We start from the raw sequence: 20711 nt of genomic DNA, 5'->3' as shown, positions 1-20711 counted from the left end.
GTGACAAGACTGAGAACACTTTGATGGCCAGACAGTTTTCTTCTGCTTTCTAGCTGGGTCTAACCAGTGCTGGGCCGACAGCGATGCCTCAACATGCATTTGCTATACTGAATTATAACTGATGTTCATAATAGTAAAACTCAAACACTGCAGATTAATAAAATGCTCTGGGTCACCAAATGGAGTTGAAATTATGAGAGTTAGAGTTATAGTTTTAAGTATGTTTTGCATTCAATTTATTTAGATGTCATATTCCAAGTCTTGTGAATCCAGTATTCTATTTATTTTAAAAATGATCATCTATTTTTGGACAAGTAGTGTAATTGTTTTGTAGGCTTCTTCCAAAAAGCTCATTGTGCCAAAGGGAGCCTCTTATTCTGAAGATTTGTGTACCTGGATAATAAAGTTCTAAAAACTGCCTAGGAGTTAAAAACTTACTCAAGAAAAGATCAATAGGACAAGATTCCAATGACCCCAGGATGGGCAGCCACCCTCTCTCCATTTCCCAAATATATTCTTAAATTTATTTTTTTAATTGAAGTACAGTCTGTTTACAATGTTGTGTCAATTTCTAGTGTACAACATAATAGTTCAGTCATACATATACATATATTCATCTTCATGTTCTTTATAGATTACTATAAGACATTGAATATAGTTCCCTGTGCTATACAGTATGAACTTGTTGTTTACCTATTTTATATATAGTAGTTAGTATCTCCAAATCTTGAATTCCCAATTTATTCTTTCCCATTCCCCTCCCCTTAAGTTTGTTTTCTATGTCTGTGAGTCTGTTTCTGCTTTGTAAACAAGTTCATTTGGCTTTTTTTAGGTTCCACATGAGTGATACCATATGGTATTTATCTTTCACTTTCTGGCTTACTTCACTTAGAATGACAATCTCCAGGTCCACCCATGTTGCTACAAATTGCAGTATTTTATTCTTTTTTATGGCTGAGTAGTATTCCATTGTATAAATACACCACAACTTCTTTATCCAGTCTTTTGTCAATGGACATTTAGGTTGTCTCCATGTCTTAGCTATTGTAAATGGTGCTGCTAGAAACACTGGGGTGCATGTATCTTTTCAAACTAAAGTTCCCTTCAGATATACACCTACCCAGAAGTGGGACTGCTGGATCATATGGTTAGTCTATTTTTAGTTTTTTGAGGTATCTCGATGCTGTTTTCTATAAGGGCTGTATCAAACTACATTCCCACAAACAGTGTAGGAAGGTTCCTTTTTCTCCACACCCTCTCCAGCATTTATTGTTTGTGGATTTTTGAATGACAGCCATTCTGACTGGTGTGAGATGATACCACACTGTAGACTTGATTTGCATTTCTCTGATAATTAGCAATATTGAGCATATTTTCATGTGCCTATTGTCCATTTGCACATCTTCATTGGAGAATTGCTTGTTTAGGTCTTCTGCCCATTTTTGGATTGACTTGTTTGTTTTTTTTTTATTGTTAAGTTGTATGAGCTGTTTATATATTCTAGAAATTAAGCCCTGCCAGTCTCACCTTTTGCAAATATTTTTTTCCATTCTGTAGATTGTCTTTTTGTTTCATTTTTTAGTTTCCTTTGATGTTAAAAGCTTATAAATTTAATTAGGTCCCATTTGTTTAGTTTTTCTTTTATTTCTGTTCCCTAGGTAGACTGCCCTAGGAGAACATTGCTAAGACTTACGTTAGATAATGTTTTGCCTATTTTTTTCTAAGAGGTTTATAGTGTCTTGTCTTATGTTTAAGTCTTTAAGCCATTTTGAGTTTATTTTTGTGTATGGTGTGAGGGAGTATTCTAACTTCACTGATTTATATGTAGCTGTCCAGTTTTCCCAACACCATTTGCTGAAGAGACTGTTTTTGTTCCATTGGATATTCTTGCTTCCTTTGTCAAAGATTAATTGACCAAAAGTCTGTGGGTTTATTTCTGGGCTCTCTATTCTGTTCCATTGATCCATATATCTGTTTTTGTATCAACACAATGCTGTTTTGACCATTATAGCTCTGTAGTAGTGTCTGAAGTTTAGGAGGGTTACTCCTCCAGCTTCATTCTTTTTCTTCAGTATTGCTTTGGCAATTCTGGGTCTTTTGTGATTCCATATAAATTTTTGGATTATTTGTTCTAGTTCTGTGAAAAATGCCCTGGGTAATTTGACAGGGATCACATTAAATCTGTAGATTGCTTCAGCCATTTTAACAATATCAATTTTTCCAATCCAAGAACATGAGACATCTTTCAATTTCTTTAAGTCATCTTTAATTTCCTTGGTCAATGTTTTGTAGTTCTCCACGTATAAGTCTTTTACTTCTTTGGTCAGATTTATTCCTAAGTATTTTATTTTTTTGGATGCAATTTTAAAAGGGATTGTTTCTTTACTCTCCTTTTCTGATATTTCATTGTTAGTGTAAAGAAATGCAATTGATTTCCGTATGTTAATCTTGTACCCTGCTTAAATTTCTAAATCATAATCAGAAAGAACCTATGATAGACTTTATCTCCTGAGATGGTAAATGAAAACAACCCCATTATCATGGGAACCAAAGGAAAATCTCACCCCTTACCTCATTCAGACCTTCTCTTTCACAGAATGTCTGAGAGAAAAACACACAGGTCATCGTTTCCTCCTTTTTTGTAAAAAGAATAAAGTCTTTTCCAATCCTCATGGATCCACTGTATTAAAAATCAAAAACAATGGTTTACACCTCAAACAGCAGAAAGAAGGAACAGGCAAGCATGATACTGTGTACTGCAATGGGTTGTTCTTTTCCTAGAAAGAACTCCAATGTTTTGCTAACCAAAAACCAAGAGAGTACAAGTATGATTTTTTTCCTCAAAGCCAAGCAGGATTTGAACTAATGTAGCACCATACTCTTGCTTGGGATATAACTGCTGAAGATAAGGTGCTAGGGCTCAAGCAAAGAACAATCATCTTGTCCCTGGCAGGTGTTACACACGTGTTAGTGGCCTCATGTCCTCACCTTTTATGGAGGTGGACTAGTAACATATGCTGTGGACACATAACACCTACACTATGGTATGCTCGAGGAACAACAGAACACAAAAATACAATGAAGCTCTAAGGTACAGGGGTGCTACTTCAGCAATTCCTGAAAAAAAGATTCATCACCTACTTGAGATTTAAATTGAAAAATATTGTGAAGATTTAAGTCAGTTATGGGTATGAAAATTCTAAAACAAGGTAGGACTCTCAGGTTTATATTATTTCTTAATCTTTACAAACTTAGATCATTCTCTGTAAGATTTCCTTTAACTAAATATTATTCCCTCAATAATCCACATCAATAATATATGAATTAAAAGAAAAAAAAGTCTCACCTTTTAAGACCATTGCCATATTGCCCAATAAACTTCAAGGTCGATAACCGTTTCTTGGATGTTCCAAAGTAAATGATATCTGAAGCTTCCTCTATAATTGACAAAGACATGTAAGTGGTTAGGACTGATAAGTCACTCACACTGGCCAGAAGTCCAGCTGTCAGGATGTCATACATATTTCAGGACATTGGGACAAACTGACACCTTTTGGATCAGCCCAGAGATGAAGATCCTTATTAGGCTCAATAATCTCTGAGCAGCATCTTAACGGTAATATATTGAAGGAGGTCAGACAGACCCAGCCATGAGACCCTGGGTAAGTAGAGCTTAAAACTCTGAGCCTTAATATCCTCGTCCCTAAAGGCAAACTACTAACACTTACATCCCAGAGTTGTTGATGAAGATGAATGAAATGAATTAAATGAGATGATGTGTTAACCTTGAATAATACATGTCATTTGATAAATGCTAATAAATTAAAGGTGCTATAATCATTTGTACCATTAGTAATTTCTATGGTTTTGTCTCTTATCCAGCCCCATGTGAGACTGAGAAGGGTAGAATGGCTTCTGGTCTGCTACTCACTGGGGAAGAAGGGCTACTTATTTCAGACTTTGAGAAATAGTCTTCTGATCTCTTGAGGCCATTTTGGAATTCTAGAAAAGAATCCTCTGAACTTCAGAATATACATACCTCTAAGAAACAGAAATGCTCTCAAGGAAACAGGGAAATATAGAAATGGGTCTCCTAATTGGCCTCCTGGAATATACACTCCAGAATTGCCTTCAGGACCCTGTGTCAGTCTGAGTGAAGACAGGCTAGAGTTCAGTGGAACTTGGCATAGGGTGTGTAAAGATAGTCTGCTTGTCTGAAACTGACTGGACCTTTTATCACATGTTCTTATTAAGGATTGGGTATTAGATGAAGGTGTCTTTAATGATAATACTAGCTACTATTTACTGTTCAATATGTGCCAGGTATTATATCATATACTTCATCTGCACTGACTATTAAATATTTATAACAAACCTACAAGGCTATAAGGAAGATACCATTATTATATGCATGTTACAGATAAGGAAATTGAAGTTTTAGGAATTTATGTAACCTGCCCAAGGTCACATTGATAAATGCTACCCCCAGAACTATAAGCCAGAGTTGCAAAAGACCAAATCCCATGGTTTTCATTACACACCACACACACTCTCATGTATGGTGGACAGAGTTCTGGGCACAGGGATGGAACACTGGATAGGACAGACATTACCCCCGCCCTCAATAACTTTATGTCATGGTAGGAGAAATAGACTGAAAGAAATAGACAAACAAGATCATTTCTGAGAGAATTAAGTGACGGAAACAAAACTAGGGTAACATGATAGAGAAGTAACAGGAGTGTGGCCCACAGACAGAATGATCAGGGAAGGCCTCTTTCATAAGGTGTCATACGAGATGAGATTCAAACGATGAAGAGCCAGCCAGGTGCAGCTGGAGTGCCATAAGCAAAGGCATGAGCAGGACGAGAAAAGGTCAAAGAGGTGGACAGAGGCCAAATCATGCAAGAAGTGTTACTGGGGAGTATGAATTTAATTCTAATGGAAAACCACTAAGAGTTTTAAGCAGCAGCATCAATATGATCTACTAAAAGAAAAAATCCACTCAGGATTTCTGCATGGGGAATGCACTATAATCGGGCAAGACTGGAAGTGAAAAGAGTTTGGAAATCACTGCAGTCATCTTCTACAGGTCAAGATTGATGGAGCTCAAGGTAGGCAACAGATATTTTCTATTTCCAATCATCAGAAAAACTCTTCCAACTTATTACTTGAGTTCCAATGTGAATAAAGAAATGCTCTCTCAACACTAGTGGGACTTTTCAAAATATAACTGTATATGTCAACTGAAGTGTGAGTTTCTTCTGAGGATCACAGCATTTGTCACTTGTCTGTGTTTTGATCATTTTGTTTGAGGACCCATATAAAGAAGCTGCTTCTTCTTTTGAGGAACTACCTTAAAATATATCACAAATATTCTGGCTATTAGACCAAGGAGGTCTTTAGAGACTCTGAAGAAGAAAAGTGTTTTACTTTGTATTCTTAGCTTCTATCAGCACCAACAATCATTCTTTCCAAATTACTTGAACTCCCTCATCATTTGTTAAATCTAATGGTCAAAATCTCTGGCTTGTGGGACATACACAAATGTTATAAGAATTCAGGGATAAGCTATCCCAATTAATGCAAGTCCCTTATCTGAGGGAATAACATCTCAATTCCACGGGACACAGTATTATGCACCTACTATGTGTTGCCTCTCTGCTAGCCTTGAAGATAACAAAGATAAATCATGCAATGAATTGTAGATGTTTTCATTAGGATGAGAACATTCAATTGAAGCAACTAAATCTCTCAACATGCAGAGGAAAAATACAAACCAATAAAAACAAGGAGAGGTGTGATGGAAATGTTATCTGTCTTGATTGTGGTAGTGGTTTCATTGGTGTATAAATCTACCAAAATTCATCAAATTGTACATCTGAAGTATTTGTAGTCCACTGTACAGGAATCATACCACAATAAAGGTGCTAAAAAAAAAAAAGGAGAGGTGACTTCTACCTCAAGGTCAAGCAGAAAAATTTAAATAGCCTAAAGGCATTGATTGGAAACTGTCTCATGTCTGTCACAAGCAATAACTGAAGAGTGTGCTAAAAACAGTCTCACAGTCCATCCAGTTACTGTTTGTTTTCCATTCATTTCCAGATCCTTTTCCTTACAAGTAACAGGGACCCCGTGCCTTTCATTTTTCTGGCAATATTTATGTATATTCACTTTTTGTCTTGCTTTAGATGGTTACAGTGAATTTACTCTGTCAGCTGGAATATTGAAACCTAAAAAGTTCAACAATATGTTAAGTCTGCTGTTTATTTCCCCTAATATCTCCATACCTGTTTCTGTATAGATGGCTCAATTTATTTTTATTTATTTTATGGGTTTTCAGACTGCTCTAACAGCCAGTTAGGTATCTAGATAATTAACTTACCAGGGCTCATACCACATCCATCATCCAGGAAGCACAACATGAATCCACCCTGCAGGTTTTCATTATCCACTGTAAGAGAAAGCAATTATTACTAATAAATACTGGGCTTAATTTGTTCGTCAGAAAGTCATGCTGCTCGAGTAATTATTTGTCCTCCTAAAATGCAGCCACTGAGTGACAGAGTTACGGCACAAGGATGAGGCTCAGAAAGGCGTCTTTGCTACAGTTTCACAAGAAACTGCTGGAGGAAAACGATCACGCAACAGAAAGGCTTTAAATTAACGTGTTTTACGCGTACACAGTAATGAATTATGGATACAGCATGACGTGCCCCCTCTGGAGTCTGACTGCTCCTTTCAACTTCAGGTATCTCCGCCCTGGGGGAGGGAATAAAGAGAGACGGTGATGCAATCCCAGGATCCCCCTGTCAGAGTGATCCACCCTTATGCCCTTCCACCCAAGCACTAATTCTAAAGTCAATCCAGGTCATTCTTATTAAATTCATCAGGCTCTCTTCCGAGGTGTTAATTCCCATAAGAGCCATTTTGCGCATGCTTCTTGGTGGCAGCAAATATTTGCCTCTTGAAAATGCATTAGATTTTTGAAAGTAGCTATTTGGAATCAATTTTGATGATTAAGAGATATCATTAAGTTACATAATATAATCTCTTGTTTAAAAAATTTTGAAGGTGTAACCAAAACTAACGAGACTAATTTTAATGCACAGTTTGTAATCTGGCTCTCAAAGTAATTTCAACATTTGGAAATATAAATTCTAGCACATCTCTTTTTGGTAACAACTTCATTGAGAAATAGCTTACACACACCAAAAAAAAAATACCTGAACATGTTTAAAATGTAAAATTTGGTACATTTTGACATATGTAAATACCTGTGGAACCATCACCAGAATCAAGGCAGTGAACATAGCCATCACCCCAGGTGTTTCCCTGTGTCCCTTGTAGTCCCTCCTTTTTGCCCCTTCTATGCCCTGTCACCCTCACCCCCACCCCCAGGCAGCCACTGATTTACTAATCTATCCTTATAGATTCATTTCTAACACATTGATTAAGTTAACTGTGTTCAGTGGTCACCTCTAACCCACATTTCAAAAGTTAATGTTCAATATAGTCTATAAATAAATATCTAAAAAGCACACTTAAGCTTTCTGAGTCTATCATTTCATGGCCATGTGCCCACTTCTAATCCCTCTCCTCTCTTTAATTCACTTCTGGTCTACAAACCCTTTGGATCTTTGCTACCATTTCACTTTCCCACTTCTCTCCACCTGGTCTTCTGGTCAGCTTCCCTCAACTTCTGTGTCAGCATAGTCCTCTCCTCCTCTAGGTATACACTCCATTCAGTCCTCCCTCTGACTAAGGCTGACATTCCTCCGCTTTTCAACTTTCACTGAGTTCTCTGCATGATGCAGTAATTCTCAGCCTTGGCTGCACATTTAATCATCAAGAGATATTCTGAATGAATTGGTCTTGGATGGGGTACAGGAATAAAAGCTCCTCCCAATTATCCTAAGGTTGATCAGGACTGGGAATCACCTGATCCAAGTCAGCCTGCATAGTTGCAACAATTGATTTTACAGCCCTTGGTAACAGTTCTCATGTAAGGATCTTGCAGAAAGCAGGGCATTTCTTTGGTGAACAGGTGGGAACGACTCAAAATTCCCAAGAGACGTACACAGTGCTTAAATTTTCTATAACTCCCAGTTAGGGAATACAGATAACCACAGCCTCAAAATTTAGTCTTTCCCTACTACCCAACCTGAAGCCTGGCCATGTTTATTTTAATTCCTTAAAACTATGGATTTCAACTCGATATCTAGTATCTGTTAAGTAGTCATGTCCAAAACAACCACAGCATATTCTCCTATATCAGACTGCCTCCTCTTTCTGGTGTTTCCTGTGTAATAATGGCATCACTCATTAGGCTTCAGCTGCCCAAGTCAAAGCCTCAGGATCAACTTATGGTGAAAAAGAATAAGAAAACAAATATATATATTCCTATATGACTGAAGCATTGTGCTGTACACCAGAAATTGAAACATTTTAAACTGACTATACTTCAAAAAATTTTTAAAAATTAAAAAAAAAATAACCTCAGGATCCAGTTCCCTACCCACTTACCCAACGTACAGACATGTGTTCTCAATTCCACCTCCTAATGTCTCTCAAATTTAACCACTTTCTCCATTCTTACAATACTGTCTTAGTTCAGGAAACCATCTCTCTTCTGGATGAGAGCAACAGCTCCCTAAATTCTTGTTCCCACTGAATCAGGGTGTGCAGATGGTCTGCAGCCACTCGTGTGTTTCACTGATCTCCTGTTTGTATCTCCAGCGTGGTTTCCCACTGCCCACAGGATGAAACCTAAACTGGTTAACAAATCTTGCTTGCCTTTCATGACCTGACTCTCCTATCTTTCTGTGATGATTAAACTTATGTGTCAACTTTGCCAAGCCACAGTGCCCAGTTGTTTGGTCCAACACTAGTCGAGATGTTGTGATGAAATTACTCGTGGATGTAATTAACATTTACAATCAGCTGACTCTGAGTAGATAATCTCCATAACGTGGGTCAGCCTCATCCAATCAGTTGCAGGCCACAAACGCAAAGACTGAGATTCCCAAAGCAGTAATTTTCTGCCTCAAGACTGCAACACGGAAAACCTGCTTGAGCTTCCAGGCTTGGCCTTCCCTAAAGATTTAGAACTCGAGAATGCAACCTCAGCTCTGGCCTGGATTTCCAAACTGCCAGCTGTCCTACAGATTTTAGACTTGCCAGTCCCCACAATCATGTGAACCAACTCCTTAAAGTAATGCCCCCCCACTCTTTTTCCCTCCTTCTCTCTCTCTAGCTAGATCTATACCTATCTATCCATCCATCCATCCATCCATCTCCTATTGGGTTGTTTCTCTGAAGAACCCTGACTAATACACTCCCCAAGCTCATCTCTTGTCACCCCCTCCCCTGCCCATACTGCAACCTTCCACTTTCACACAAATAACCCCCTTGGACTAAACCTGAACATCCAGAACATTTCTTCCATGCCACTAGTATCCTGTGTTCGCTCCAGATTCAAGTGATTACACATTCTGCCCCTCTCCCTTTACCATCCCTGATTATCCAGGATAAGGCCTATTTTCCCTTTAGGTTTTTAAGTTCGTAAAAGATTTTTTCCAGGAAGTCTTCCTAATCCTTCCACATCATCAGGTGCCCATAACGAATGTTTTCTTTGTAATTTGTGTTCCCACTTTTCGTAGTATATTCAAATACCTGTGCATGTGTCTATTTCTCTTTCAGATTAGTGGTTCTTACAGTTTTTGGAACTCGGCTGCCTCTGAGATATGATGAAAGCTAAGGGCCTTCTACCCATAATAGTGAAGATGCATACCATATTTTCCACAGACCCCTTCACAAGGATGCCAGTTCCTTAAAAGCAGGCACTGTGTCTACTCAGCACTTAGCCCAGTGTCTGCCACTTGGTAAGCACTAAAAAAATGTACTGAATATGTATCTATGTTTATTAGAACTAATGCACACAGACAGCTAAAACACCCATGGCTAAACATATTTAGCTTGAATTTTATAGCCCTCAAGTTACTTGGAAGAAAACTTAAGATTGGAAAGTAATTCAGAAGCCTCGGTAAAAAAAACTTAAAACTAGTCTGATGCTTCAATTAATTATGCATCCTAGATTAACAGGCACACATTAATATATATAAAATAGATAAACAACAGGGACCTACTGTATAGTACAGGGAACTATATTCAATTTCTTGTAATAACATACAATGGAAAACAATCTGAAAAGAATATATATATATATATATATATATATATATATATATCTGAATCACTTTGCTGTATACCTGAAACTAACATTGTAAATCAACTACACTTCAATAAAAAAAAAATTATGCGTCCTCATACCAATTCTATCAGTGCATAAGCCCTGGCCCTAGTTTATTTATTTTTATTTTTTAAAGAAAAATCAGTTTGCTAGGTTGATAGGTTTATTGTGGTTTGCTGCAATAAAAAATTTTATAACATGAATAGGTAATTTAAAACCAGAAACTATAAGCTCAGTTTTTCACACAGTAACCTAAATAAAGAAGTGCCACTTTCAACTCAAATTGCAAAGGTTCTTTTCTATTTTTTGTGACAATGCCAAGTACTAAAGAAAGTGGGGTGAGTGGGAGTAGAAAGGGAAGAAGAGTGTCATTTATTATGATTCCTTGGATCTCTCAAGATGTCCACGTCTCTCTTCCTCATAAGCCAAAAGCACCCACCTGGCACAAGATCTCAAACACTGAACTGAATTGCTTTTTTTTACTGATAAGGATTTACATCAGGGACCACATCCTCTCATCTGTGACCAACAGCAAATATTTACAGGAGAGCTGACAGAACACGGGTTGGAGGTCAGTTTTTATACCAGAGGTGTGTCTCTAGGAAATGTTAACTGCAGGACTGGATCACAAAACCTAACTTCATCTGCATCATCTTCTAATGAAATGAACTAAAAAGTGCAATAAATACTTGATGACTGAAAATGAAGTCAGCAGAAGAAAACATACTTGGTTTGGATTTTATAGCTTTCAAACATTCATACTGCATGTTCACTTACGCATTTTAGAACTGTGGTAAGTTGGGAATGATGTATACTTTATTGTGAATAATCATTAAGTTAATATGCATTTTAAAATAAACCTGTTTTCTCATGGCAGCCAAACTGACTGCTCCAAATCACTCTGACGCTTTCACAAAACCCTAGAAGATCTAATTTTGTAAATGAGTCCTCTAGCAAGTGAACAACTTCACAAAAGGAGTGTACTGTTCTCAACCTGGCTCCCCATAGTTCCCTGTAATCACAAAGCACTTAGATTACATTAAAAATCTATAAAATATGGTTTGATTTCATGAAAAAAGTAAAAGCAAAATAACTACAGGCTTTTCCATTAGAAAAAGAAAGAAAGCAAATCTGCTCACCTGAAAACACATCAAGTCTTGCAGCCCCTGCATCTCTGAAACAATATAAAAATATTATTGCTTCAGTATGAAATTATGTTTCTACAATTTATATTAATCTGAATTGTTCATGTGATGTATGATTTATTGTCAGACAACAATAGAGAAATTCACTTAAATTGCTTCGAAAACAATTACTAAAATGTCTCACCCTGAATTCATAGACTAAGACCTATCATCACTATAATTTGAGAATGTTACAAAGCCTGGAACTCAGAAATTTAAAAGAAGAGATGGAATTTAGTGATAGCTACACAAAACATCCAACAAAATGTATATATGAATATTGAACAAAACTGGTTGGAGAATAATTCAGAAGTCACTTGAAGATTTTCATGATATATTATAGTACAAAAAATTATTAAGTAATGTGTATCATAAAATCACACTTTTAAAGACATACATGATATACATGCATATATCTGTGAGGAAATCATATGTCAGCAGTGGTTTTCCCTAGGTCAGAGGTTGACAAACTGTAATCTTGCCCATCAACTGTTTTTGTAAATAAAGTTTTATTGGAACACAATCATGATCATTCATTTGCATGTTGCCTATAGTCTGCCTTCACAATACAATGGTAGAGTAGTTTCAATAGAGAAGACACAGCCTGAAAAGATAAAAATATTTAATATCTGGCCTTTACAGGGAAGTATGCTGGACATCCCTCACCCCATGTGATGAGCTTACTGATACCTTTTCTTTTTTTCTTATTTTCTTAGTTTTCTACAATTCACAGATATTATTTGTGTATTTTCTTATACTGTTTTCTAAAGTAAAAACTTTAGAAGGAAAGGAGAAAGAGCCAGAAGATCCTGGTTTCCATGTGAAGGCTGAGAGAGAAATGAGTAAGACAGTGAGGAAAAAAGTCTAGCTGATGAGGAAGTGAGTACGCTGAGGGAAGGAGGAGTCTAAAAGGAAGCTCAGAAGTATAACCACCCATTGGACTCTGAGGGTGAAATATGAGACTCTTGTGAAATTTCCAATAGTCTCAACCCAAAACTATCCCAAATAAATCTGAGTAGGTACAGTGTACTTATTCTACAAGTCTAGATCCAAAGTTAGCCCCTTAGCTCCTTCCTCTTGCCAACTGCTGCTTCTCTAAGCATCTCCTGCATAGAAATTCTGGAGTTACCACTGCCATTGCTTGAGCGTTTTCTGTGTCACAAGTAGATGCTGAATTTGTGTTTTTAAACCTTCCCTTCTAATCCTTACCACAATTCCATGACACACAGGTATCATGCTCTCCATTGTATAATTATACATTATACACAGTACCACATACACAATAGCTGATCAATAAATGCTACTATACTGAAAATCAAAGATTTTCCATAGAATCAGTTTCTTCATAGACAACTTCCATGGGATAGTACAGGAAACAGTCATTCACCTTTACAGTATTATAAGACATTTCATAATAAGTTTTGTACCTGAGCCCAGGTACTTTCTCTCTGAACACCCGTTGTATTAGGAAGAGTCCCCTAACCATTCCTTTCTATCCCACCACATTTTTCCTTCTCTCTCTACAACATTCTTTTAATATCTTTCAGTTCTAATTGTGATGCCTACCAGAGATCATCAAAATACTGAATATAATAATATAAAATAAATTCTTAAAGTAACACAGGGACTTTATGAAGACTTCCAGAGACCAACTGAGCATCTTGAGTAATTCTCGTCAACAGCTTCATTTGCTGCCAATTACGAGCATCTAAGCAGCAGTGTCCCCTGAAGACAGACGAGCTGAAGAGTTCAGGTTGACTGTGGGGACACTGGGAATGAGAAAGACAGAGGCTGGTCCCAAGAGAGTACCTGCTATGCACCTGATCCCGCTGAGGAATGTGGCCTCAAGGTTGCTACTTCTAATCTTAAAAAAAAAAATGGATCCAGGTGTTTTAATTTGGCACCTCCTGTTTCTCAAACTTTATGAACGATTCCTTCTTTTCTTCTCACTCTTTATGAACACTCTACAAACTTTCACTATGAGTAAAATAACTTGAGAAAGGCTGGACCTGGTCAGGGGGCTGCCAGTTTACAAATGCTGCTCTAAGAACTGCTTACTGATCGCATTTCTCTCATTCCCGAGTCTGAAGTCAGTGTTTCCTTACCAATCACCAATCATCTTGTACTCCATCAACTATTCCTATTGTTCTATTTCTCATACATTCTGATTTTACCTGCCTTCCTCTGATGAATGAATGAGTGAAACAACTTCACAGGAGAAAAGACAGTTGGCAAAATAGACAAATGTGTTCTTTCACTGTTACAGATGTCAAGTTGCTGAAAATGGACATTTAGTAGGACATAGGACTAATGGATACTGGAAGAGCCTTGCTTCAGAGCTTTGTGCAGAAACAAACAATAGAAACCCTGGTATCCTGCAGACAGACTAACCATGAACACTCATGTGTCATGGCCCCATCCCTGTTAGTGCCTCCTAAGTTGAGTCCATTGCTCTTCTTAGCAGCCAACTTGATTCTTTCCCTCCTGCCTTCCTTCCTGTGAGATCTGTTGATCCCATCAGTTCTACAGAGTTTCGTATAAGGAGGAGCTAGTGACATTTTACTTGGTGTTGAGTATTGCTGTGCAGGAGGTTCTTGCTAGAGGGTTAAACGACTACACCCTGTAGTCACACTCAGTCACCTTCCTTCTAAGGCCAAAAGTGGGGGCAAAACATTGAAACACAGTCATCAATCAGTGGCAGGGAATTTAGATCTCCCCACAGAGATCCCTGATCCAACAACCACATACTACTTCCCAGGTAGACTTTGCTTTCTGCAGAAAAGGTAGACAAAATCTTTTGCTGCAGGAAAATACAAACATAAAACAATCTAATGCCATATTCAGTGAGCCAAAAAACTGACTCCCTTGCAAACCGTCACAAACACACTATCGAGCAGGCCTTAAATTGTTAAGGAGGTTTCCTGAAACATCTATACCTTTGTTCGAGATAGTAAAATGGAGCAAGGGAGTTCTGTAGCCAGATAGCCTGAATTTGAATCTAGGTCTGTCCAATATTATCTGTGTGACCCTGAATAAGTCATCTAACCTCTCTTTGCATCAATTTCTACATCTCTAGAATGGAAATAACGAGTCCCAGCTCAAGTACTTTTGTAAAGAAGAACGAGTTAATAACTGCATATGAAGTACTTAGAGCAGGGTCTGATACACAGTAGTTCAACACCAGTTAGCTCTTTTCTCCTTAACTATGCAATTTGCTTCAATGCAGACTTCAATAAATGCCCAACCCCAAATCTAAATTATCATATATAGTACATACTGATTTTAAACTCAAAAAACATTCAAATGAATATTTGCCATTATATGGTTATTAACACAAAGACTAACAGATGTTCAATTTACCTGCACTTCTAGTCTGATCACAAATACAAACCTAAATAAAGAAGAATGAGCCCTCCGCTCACTTGTTCTTTTTCCTATAAGATCTTGATTTTATAGGAAATCAGCTCACAAAGCATTCCAGGGGGTAGCGGGTAGGAAATGACATCATCTTTTCATCTCTAAATATAACTAGATGTGACTAATGTCATAAAGTCCCTTTGTCCCTTTGAATTACTTCTGTTCACAGATAAGTCTTACCTTGCATTGTCCAGCAATTCAGCCAGTGCTCCAAACAGAAAACTGTGAGTGGTGCTGATGAAGAAACAGAGGGAAAACCAAAGTTAAACCAACTCTGTAATCAGTATAAAAGGTTCAAGACATGTGCAGACAAATGTCTCCAGCTCGAGACAGAGAATCAATTAGGGAGTTATTCTAGAAACAACCGTCTCAGCACGGTCAGGATTCTGAAGTATGCGTGCTCCATCACAAAGCCAGGGCTAATAACACTATTGCCAAAGTAGCCTGCCCACTCCTGAGAAAACAGACTTAGGGACCTTGCTGGACCTTAGAGCAAACTGTGACATTTTGTAATTGCTTTATAAGCATTTATTCAAGTTTTCTCACAGAATTTTTTATTAAAACTGTATTATTTAAGGCCAAATTATTTCTGAAAAACCTTGATCAAAATCTTAGGCCCCCTAGGGAGGGATAGTGTAGCTCAGTGGTAGAGCATATGTTTAGCATGCATGAGGTCCTGGGTTCAATCTCCAGTACATCCTCTAAAAATAAATAAATAAACCGAATTACCTCCCCCTCCAGAAAAAAAAAAAATGAAACAACAACAAAATCCTAGCTCCCTAAAAGACCCTAAGACTCCATCTGCAGGCAGTGACACTGGTGGGCACTCCTGTTTCCACCACTAATCTGTACTCTTCTGTGGAATCTGTTCACTTTGTAAAAGCCTGCTGCTTAAATAATCTTATAGATTACATGGGTCACTCTCCCCTGAACCCCTGGTGCCAGGTCCTGGGTAATGGAACCCACTAGATAGTCATCATTATCTACACTTTGAAGGCTGAATGGTCACCTATAGGTGGAATCAAGCCGCTCTCAGGGTCCCACACTTGCTTTTCATTTCCTGACGTGGATATTTCGATCAGCAACCTTCTCACAGCAGTAAGGGAAGGTTCAGGACACAATTTTCATCGTATATTTAGGTATAAATATAACAGGTAGCAGAAGCAAGAGAGACCCATTTATCAAAAAAAATCTGCTCATTTGTACAGGAGGAAGAATCATCTGCAATGTCTCAAAGACTCCATATTCCTCAGGGCACAGGATATTAGGTAAAAAATTATTTTTAAAAAGTACATATATGTATTTATTTTGGAATTTTAAACTATAAACACATGCTGATGAGGGATCTCTTGACTCCAGTTAGCTTCCAAATTTGTAATTAAAATAAACCTACTAAATACAATTGTTGCAAAAAGGTGTTCTGCACTCAAACGAAAGTGCTTAAAAATCTAAAATAGAGCAAAAGAGAAGTGTAGGTGATATGCTTTACAAAAGTAGCACTTTAAACCACAAGCCTTTCTAAACAACTCTTCAAGAAAGTTGCTACAATCATTTTGACCAAAAAAAATGCCTACAAGTTCCTGTACTATTTCACTCAAGCGATTTTTACTGCCTGCATGCTATATGCCAGTGTGGACAGACATGGTCTTTATCCTTTGGGGGCTCAAGCTTGTGGGGAATGTGAAAAATATAAAGCAAACATACATATAAATATGCTAACACAGATTGTGTTTAGGTGCTATGGAGGAGGAGTGACAGGAGAGAGCAACTGGTGAAGAAGGGAATGGGGGTCAGGGAGAGCCTCTCTTCATAGAAGACTGAACCCTGAAGGATGAGGAGAAATCGGTCCCTTGAAAAGCCAGAGTGGAAACTCCAGCAAGAGCAGGAGGCACAAAGCCCCTGAAGCAGAAGAAAGCCAAGGAGGCCAGTCCACTCTGGCTGTGGTCAGACAGGGAGATCATGAAGAGATGCGGGGGGGGCCAGGCGGTGCAGCCCTTCCTACATCGTGGTTTGGAGCTCGGACTTGGTCCTCATGCAACTAGAAACCACTGCTGTGTTTTAAGAAGACTGGCGTATCTGGTTTCCATTCTTAAAAGCTCACATTGGCAGCTTTCAGGAAAATGGATTACAGGGGAGCAAGAATGGGAAGCAGAGAACCCCCTTTAGAGGCTGTGTGGAGTCCAGAAAAGAGAGGCAGTGGAGATGGAGAGAAATGGATGAACTGAGACACAAGAATGTGAAGAGGACTTGATGATGGATTCCACGTGGGAGTCAAGCATAGGAGGAATGAAAAAAAATCACTCCTGTTTTTATTGAGGCAAGTCTCAAAAATCTTATCTAGGAGGGCTGAGAAGATGCCAATCTGTATCTGATTTTGTGGCTGTTGCTTCATGATCTTGTTGTTTTTGCTATTAAGTACCAGACCACCAACTGACAATGGGGTGACTTGGGTGGGGGTAGTTTGGGGGAGGAGGAGGCTGGGGAGCAATAGTTGCCAAAATTATACAAAACTGAGTCTGGGGAACTTTTCTAAGAAAATTCACAGTCCTTTCAGCACTCAGCTTATAATTTTTCTTCAACCCACTCAAAACTGCTATTTCTTCATCTGTCTTCTACCTCAGTTAACTTTTAACTATTTGCACCATCCTTCCCAGCTTGAAATCATTCTCCATGATAATGAGATAAAAACCTAAGTATCTGCTGAATATTGTCTGTTTTATTCTGTTGTAAGAAATATACTGTTTCAAGCAGCAAGGCCAGGTTTTTTTACTTCCATTTCTATGGTTTCAAATTTGCTGCATCTTTTCTATAAATCATTACTCCTAATAAATCCAAATTACTAAAAGGTTCCAATAAGTCAGCATACCACGATGAATTACACAGCATTCACTGCCACGCTTTGCTGGGTTGGAAGTGACATCAAAGAGAAAACCTCCGTCACCTGCCTCTGCAATGTGAAAATCTGAAATAACACCTGAAGAGTAGCCAAAAGGCATCCGGGCTTGACAGAGGAGAAACAGTGCCCTAGTAACAAGCAAATGTGAGACGTGAGATTCCTATCATCGGAGAGGTTACATTTTCAGAAAGACTCAGGATGCAACCGAGGCTGGAATCAATAAATACAAATTACTCTCTGGAGGGCAACTTTAATCTTTAAAATGTCAGTGTGTGGGGTAGAGAAATCACTAGAGATAAGAAAGGTTGGTAGGATGAGGCTTGCGCTGACCTACAATTAAATAGTTTTGTTAAATGATAAACCTGGGCCTTCCTACCGCTCGGTGTCATTGCAGAGCACCTGACCCAGAATATATAACTTCATCACTTTTTCGTTAAAGTTTTCTAAAAGCCATGTACACTTTAAATAAATAGTTCCATAAATCAATAGTACCAAGTTCCTTTTTTTTAAGGGGTACTTCGCTAGGAGATGGACAAAAATCTCCTCTTTTGTGTGAAAGCCTCCCCTATGGCTACCCCAGGGCACTCACGAGTTGGCGTGGATAAAATCCAGATGCAGCCGGGCCCTCCGCAGAGCAGCATACTTGTCGCCCATGCCCTGGAACGCGACCCGCACGACCCTAGGTGACGGAGACGCCGCGCGCAGCAGCCGTTCGCCCTCGCCCACGCCCACGCCCACGCGCAGACACCTGCTCGGCGAGCACGCGCTCCCCCTGGCGGCTGGAGCGCGAAGCTCACCCTGCACTGTGACCCACCGGGTGAAAGTAAAGCCAGGCTCCTGGACACTCGTTCCTATCATTCCCCAACTGGAAAATGGAGCTCAAGGCTGGGGCTAGAAATTGATCAGAAATGACCATACTCTCATACACACATAAACACACAGAATGGGAAGAATCTGGGTCGTGAGGTCGGAAAGGGGGCAGGGGGAGGTAGGTAAAGAAAATGGGTAGTTTTCTTGCGTGATTGACTCAGCAGAGGTTAAGCACTTTGTGTTCTTACCCCAACACTTCTCTTACTGTGTTGCCTGGGCTAATCCTGTTTTCTCCAGTTGAAAGAAAGAACGAAGAAAAGAGGTCAGCCAAAGAGAGAAAGGAAGGAAGAACTAAAGGCAATCAGAACAGAACTTGGACTTTGCTGTAATGTAAAGGCTTGTGTTCCAGGAGAACCGCTTTCACCTGTCAGCTGACATTCACATCTTTGATGTGCTGGCCTGGCTCAAAGAACAGACATTCTATGTTGTTGCAAAAGACAGAAGTGGGCAGGTGAAATGTAGAAAGCAGGGCCTTGGGGGTAAATATAAGGAAGGGCTGTGTACGCCAGCTATCCAAAACAGGATACAAAGCACTGAGTCAGCAAATCCCGAGCTGAAACAGGGTTTGTCAAGGATGTGTTATGAAAAGGACCTGGCTGGGACGAGGAATTAGTAGACCTAGTTGACTTTTAAGTGTTCAAACTCATTCATTCTAGGACAATATGACTTGCAAATAATGTAGCTCAATAGTATGCAGCAGAGATTTTGTATGAGAGTTTTAAACTTAGAAATAAGCATCTATGGAATAAAGAAGTTGAACTAGATGTGTTTGTGATTTCCAGGCATTACACAAGCAATGAGGTTCACAAAAAGGAAAAAAAATTGTCAGTTTGGGGGTACTCAATCTACTTCTAAGGACAGAAGTTTATCAGCCACTACATTTATAAGACAAAATAGAGGAGGAGAGAATTTGAATGGCAACCTAAAGGCACATGATGTTCTACTTTAATTTCAAAACTAGAAGTAAACATAAACATTTCAAGTAATTTTCTTGATTGCATTTTTGTTTTAACGGCAGCTGATGTGATGGTGTTTTGATAGCAAAGTTTTCTTTACTAAGCAACGTGAGCTATATTTCCAACTTTTCCTTTCATAGAACTTCAAAGAAAATATATTTTATTTTCATTTTATGGGTAAGAAAAGCTTGATGAGCCTCTTCTGGATTTATTTTACTACCCCAATTTCCAGCTGCTACCTCAAAGCAATTCACCATTGGGAGGGCACCAGAGCCACTAGCCTGTAATTAGCAAAGGCTGTAATACCTAATTTCTACCAGAGGAAAGGGTGTGATTATCACTGAAGCACTTCTTCTAATAATCTGAGCAGAGCCCTCTTACAGTAAGTGGGCAGTCCCAAAGCTCTAGACAGTACTGATTGGCCTGGATGACAGGCATGCAGGGAAATCTGTTTGATGGTGCTAAAAAAAAAAAAAATTCCTGAGATCATTGTACACAGTCCACCAAAAGCCTTTTCCCCATTTCAGCTCTGTTTGGCCACGCTGTCATAAAGGCAATTCTTGTTCCTCTTTAAGGTATACTTTGGGGATTTCCTGTCTCAGCCATCTCCCTCAGCCCTGCCTCAGGATTCATTTTAACATTATTTCATGATAAAAATACTCGAGGAATAGCAGGAAGGGGAAATCTTAAACAAATATGTCATCTGCTCCTCTTATGGTTGATCCTGAGGTTAAGGACAGTCAATTTGGGATGAGAGACTTCAGCGCTTCCTGATTGAACTTTTCAGCTTTGCAGCACTCATGTACTAGTCACAAACGATGGCTCAGATCTTTCAAACTCCACTTTCCCCCTTTCACTTAGATAACTTTGTATGAACCAACATGTCATTGCTCTTCACAAACATGTTTAAATTTGAGACAAAGTTCATAAACATAAAAAACAATACTTGCACCTACCAGCATGCACAATGGTATGCCACTTTCTAAGAAGTGATGTCAGTATATGATAATAAACATAGAAAGCAAATGTTGTTAAGATGATAATGTTGAAAGAGGCCAGTGCCTCTCAACTGATAATACTGAAATGTTTCTGAAAGCAGCTCACACCCTTCTTGCTCATTTTCTTGCTTCTGTGTG

General features: G+C 38.7%; 1 protein-coding gene across 1 annotated transcript in view; it reads right to left on the bottom strand.

The window, feature by feature from the left end:
- MORC1 (MORC family CW-type zinc finger 1) overlaps positions 1-18446 on the bottom strand; it is a 144057-nt gene extending 125611 nt beyond the window's left edge. The window contains 6 exon segments of the mRNA XM_072965611.1: positions 2572-2680; positions 3347-3437; positions 6386-6454; positions 11392-11426; positions 15034-15087; positions 18339-18446. Of these exon segments, the coding sequence (XP_072821712.1) occupies positions 2572-2680; positions 3347-3437; positions 6386-6454; positions 11392-11426; positions 15034-15087; positions 18339-18403 (423 nt within the window). The 5' untranslated portion in view covers positions 18404-18446.
- Between the last annotated feature and the right edge of the window lie 2265 nt (positions 18447-20711).

This window comes from Vicugna pacos, chromosome 1 (assembly GCF_048564905.1).
Source record: "Vicugna pacos chromosome 1, VicPac4, whole genome shotgun sequence".
NCBI lineage: Eukaryota > Metazoa > Chordata > Mammalia > Artiodactyla > Camelidae > Vicugna > Vicugna pacos.
Note: the sequence above shows the minus strand (reverse complement) of the source record. Positions and strands in the feature narration are given on the sequence as shown.